This window comes from Triticum dicoccoides, chromosome 4B (assembly GCF_002162155.2).
Source record: "Triticum dicoccoides isolate Atlit2015 ecotype Zavitan chromosome 4B, WEW_v2.0, whole genome shotgun sequence".
Lineage (NCBI taxonomy): Eukaryota > Viridiplantae > Streptophyta > Magnoliopsida > Poales > Poaceae > Triticum > Triticum dicoccoides.
Window position 1 is genome coordinate 45,773,484 of NC_041387.1, and position 4,254 is coordinate 45,777,737.

A 4,254-nucleotide genomic window follows, 5' to 3' on the forward strand; every position below is an offset into this window, starting at 1 on the left:
TCTCAGAATATAATCAAGGCTGGAATTAATGTAGCAGCAACAGCAAATCGAGCGCTAGGCCAAATGAAATGAACATAGCTAAAAATCGAGACCAGATGTGCTTACCAAAGGATTGCAGAGAAGGATTACTCGCCCTCTACGCGACTCTGCCCTCTGCGCCAACGGCACGTCGCTCGCGGCGGCCGTTCCTCCCGTGTCGCGCCTTGGCTACTGCTTCCCTTCCTCCAACCGGCTCCTCGCCGCAAACCAGGCTACCCTGCGCTTCTCTTCTTCCAGAAAATGATGCACGCACCTGATGGTCGCACGCCCCTGGTCACCGAACAACCCTCTAATCGTGGCATGCGGTGAACCGCTCCACCTTCGGCTGAAAATCGGCCGCGGATTCGCCGAACTCATCGATGCCCACGGGATTGAACCTCGCCTGATTTGGGGGATCTGGGATGGGAGAAACGCATGAGGAGAGAGCACTGGAGGTTGCAGTTTCGAAATGAATGTCGGTAGTGGGAGGGGGTGGACGCGACGAGGAGAAGTGGTGGGCCCCGGAACCGCCGCTCCCACCCAACGGGCCACAGGCCGACCAGGTGCCACATGCGCGCGCGACGCGAATAGACAACGCGGTTCCTGGTGTACACGATGACGATCCGACAGCGCAGAGACGCGTGTGCTCTCTAAAACAAACGAGCCAACGCCCACTTTTTAGGATTTAGGTTTTTTAAGGATGGAGGAAGTACTCCTCCTCCACGGCCGTTCACGGCGGGGCCACAGGGGCAGAAGAGGCTCCGCAACGCGCTCAGTTCGTTCTCCCGCTCCCCCATTTCAAAAATCGAAATTTCTCGAACCTGCCCGACTCCCCACGGCGGCACGAACGGTGGCATGGAACCGTCCATCCCAACCACCACGGCCCGCACCGGACGGCTCATCACCTCACCGAACGGCGGGGCCCACCTCACACCATGGCCCACGGCGCAGGCGAGACATCCCGTCGTGGGGAACAGCGCCGGTGGTGTTTCAGTCTCACCAACGAGGATGACTGGACGAGGCGCCCCCGCTACCCACCGATTGTTTTTCACATTTTGAAAAATGCCAATCTCCTACATCAACCCAGCTCGACCGCACCCACAAGTGCACACACGCTCGCAACAAACCCTGGACCCAAACGTCAGTAGGGCAGCGGGTGGGTAATCCCTCTGGCCAGGTGCTAACAAAAAGCGTGCTCTCGGCGCAAATAATTCCACCAAGCCCCCTAAGATTTCGCATATTTTGTGACGGCACATGACAGCCTGATCCAACCCAACCACCCGACCGTTGCCAGGCACCGAGTAAATCGGGAGGGTGCGGATGCAAAAACGCCCACCCGTCCCATCCCTTCGCCCGCACTCCATCCAGCCTGTGCCGCGCTATATAAGGAGCCGAGTGTGGGCAGCGGAAACCCTAAGCAGAGCATCGCAGAGACCGGCGTCTTCGTACTCGCCTCTCTCTCGCGCTTCCGAGCTTTGTCCTTCGTCCTCCTCCCCGACCTCTCCAGCAGCGTAGCGTAGCGCCCGCTTCCGCCGTTCCGACCCGCCGCCATGAGGGAGTGCATCTCGATCCACATCGGCCAGGCCGGTATCCAGGTCGGGAACGCGTGCTGGGAGCTCTACTGCCTCGAGCATGGCATTCAGGTACGGATCCGTTCGTTCCCTTTCCCCGCTTGATCTGCCATGCTTCGCCTTAGATCCGCGCTAGATCTGGGGGTTCTAGTGGTTGCTGGGCGTGCTCGGCGTGGATCTGACTGCGACTGGTCTGATCCTGCGTTTGCTAGAAGGGGAATTCTAGATCTGACGGAATGTAGGGGCATGCGGTTGCTTCTGTGGGTCTGTCTGGTGTTGTGAAGATAGCAGATAGTTCGAATTTGAATTTTAGGTGTAGATTTACTTGTATAGCGCTGCAGTTCACTGGATCCCAGATGGTTCGAATTTGAATTTTAAGGTGTAGGTTTACTTGTGTAGCGCTGCAGTTCACCTGTTTCGGGTTGCAATTCTGTATGCGATTGTCACCTGTTTCGGGTTGTGCTGTTTGTTCATGTGGCAGATCTGATCAGTGCTCTCTAAATTGAACTCATCGTTCTGAAATAGATAGATAAGAATGTAGACATTGTAGAAGGACATAACCTCTTCAATCTGTTACTTGTTACATTGGACGCTCACATGACGTAGATCCATTATTATTATGTTGCAAGCATCACTGATTGGCACACACTTGTTTGTTTGAAATGCCCTGTCCTGTACAATTTAGATCTGTTCGAAATCTGCTAGATACAGTGATATCTGTTAATGCATGTCGTGATATATCCTTACTGGTTAGATCTGTTCGAAATCTGCTAGATACAGTGATATCTGTTCATGCATGTCGTGATATATCCTTACTGGTGGTTCTGAAATGTACATTGCCTGCTCATATGGAAATGCATCTCTAATTAGTTATTACAATGCTGATGTTGCTATGAATTGATCTATAATGCAAACTGTTTTGTGAATGTTTTCCTGTTCTGTTGCTACAAAATCTAGTATATTTAGCTTTGCACCTTTTAACACTGTGTAATCCCCCTTGTGCAGCCTGATGGACAGATGCCCGGTGACAAGACTGTTGGGGGAGGTGATGATGCTTTCAACACCTTCTTCAGTGAGACTGGTGCTGGGAAGCATGTCCCCCGTGCTGTCTTTGTTGATCTTGAGCCCACTGTGATTGATGAGGTGAGGACTGGCACTTATCGCCAGCTTTTCCACCCTGAGCAGCTTATCAGTGGCAAGGAGGATGCAGCCAACAACTTTGCCCGTGGTCACTACACCAGTAAGTGCCGTGCTCTTTGTGTGCAGTGCACTTTGTGTGTAATGATGCCAATTATCGCTGTTGCTGATCATGTGGCTAACTTTTGGTGCCACTTGTGCAGTTGGCAAGGAGATTGTTGACCTATGCCTGGACCGTATCAGGAAGCTTGCAGACAACTGCACTGGTCTTCAGGGATTCCTCGTCTTCAACGCTGTTGGAGGTGGAACTGGCTCTGGCCTTGGTTCTCTTCTCCTGGAGCGGCTCTCTGTTGACTATGGAAAGAAGTCCAAGCTTGGGTTCACAGTGTACCCATCCCCTCAGGTCTCCACCTCTGTTGTCGAGCCATACAACAGTGTCCTGTCCACCCACTCTCTCCTTGAGCACACTGATGTGGCTGTCCTCCTTGACAATGAGGCCATCTATGACATCTGCCGCCGCTCCCTTGACATTGAGCGCCCAACATACACCAACCTCAACAGGCTCGTTTCTCAGGTATAGCCCTGTTTCTGCTTAGTACATGTTTTCTGTTTGAAGTTTGATATATGTTGCACTGTCTAATAATGTTATATTGGGATCTAATACATTGGTGAACAACTAATCTGCAGGTCATCTCATCCCTGACTGCTTCCCTGAGGTTTGATGGTGCTCTGAATGTTGATGTCAACGAGTTCCAGACCAACCTGGTGCCCTACCCAAGAATCCACTTCATGCTTTCCTCCTACGCCCCAGTGATCTCAGCCGAGAAGGCTTACCATGAGCAGCTCTCTGTTGCCGAGATCACCAACAGCGCCTTCGAGCCTTCCTCCATGATGGCCAAGTGTGACCCCCGCCACGGCAAGTACATGGCCTGCTGCCTCATGTACCGTGGTGATGTTGTGCCCAAGGATGTCAACGCCGCTGTGGCCACCATCAAGACGAAGCGCACCATCCAGTTTGTGGACTGGTGCCCCACTGGTTTCAAGTGTGGTATCAACTACCAGCCACCCAGCGTCGTCCCAGGCGGCGACCTTGCCAAGGTCCAGAGGGCCGTCTGCATGATCTCCAACTCCACCAGCGTTGTCGAGGTCTTCTCCCGCATTGACCACAAGTTCGACCTGATGTACGCCAAGCGTGCCTTCGTCCACTGGTACGTGGGTGAGGGCATGGAGGAGGGAGAGTTCTCTGAGGCCCGTGAGGATCTCGCTGCCCTGGAGAAGGACTATGAAGAAGTTGGTGCTGAGTTCGACGAGGGTGAGGATGGTGATGAGGGTGATGAGTACTAGAGCAGCTGAGATTGCGACCTGATGATCTGCCCGAGTGGCTTTATCTGTTTTCTGTCTGTTTGAATTGAATGTTTGCTGTGTGGTGTTTGGTTTACAACCTGTTGTGTTGTATGAACCTGTGGTATGTTTGAACCTGCTTCGCACCTTGGTCAATATGCATGTTATCCGGTTTGCCTACACCATA

At 52.8% G+C, this 4,254-nt stretch overlaps 1 protein-coding gene across 1 annotated transcript; it reads left to right on the top strand.

Annotated features, from left to right (window-relative positions):
• The first annotated feature begins 1,431 nt into the window (after positions 1-1,431).
• Positions 1,432-4,254, top strand: LOC119294901 (tubulin alpha-3 chain). The gene is made up of 4 exons (XM_037573183.1): positions 1,432-1,661; positions 2,595-2,829; positions 2,930-3,300; positions 3,414-4,254. The coding sequence occupies exons 1-4, from the start codon at positions 1,569-1,571 to the stop codon at positions 4,068-4,070; spliced, it is 1,356 nt and encodes a 451-aa protein (XP_037429080.1). The 5' UTR covers positions 1,432-1,568; the 3' UTR covers positions 4,071-4,254.

Bases quoted from the DNA above. Each gene is read 5' to 3' on its own strand.
- LOC119294901 (XM_037573183.1), top strand. From the start codon at position 1,569: ATGAGGGAGTGCATCTCGATCCACATCGGCCAGGCCGGTATCCAGGTC. The intron at 2,830-2,929 runs GTAAGTGCCGTG...CCACTTGTGCAG, and splicing joins TGCCCGTGGTCACTACACCA to TTGGCAAGGAGATTGTTGAC. The intron at 3,301-3,413 runs GTATAGCCCTGT...ACTAATCTGCAG, and splicing joins TCAACAGGCTCGTTTCTCAG to GTCATCTCATCCCTGACTGC.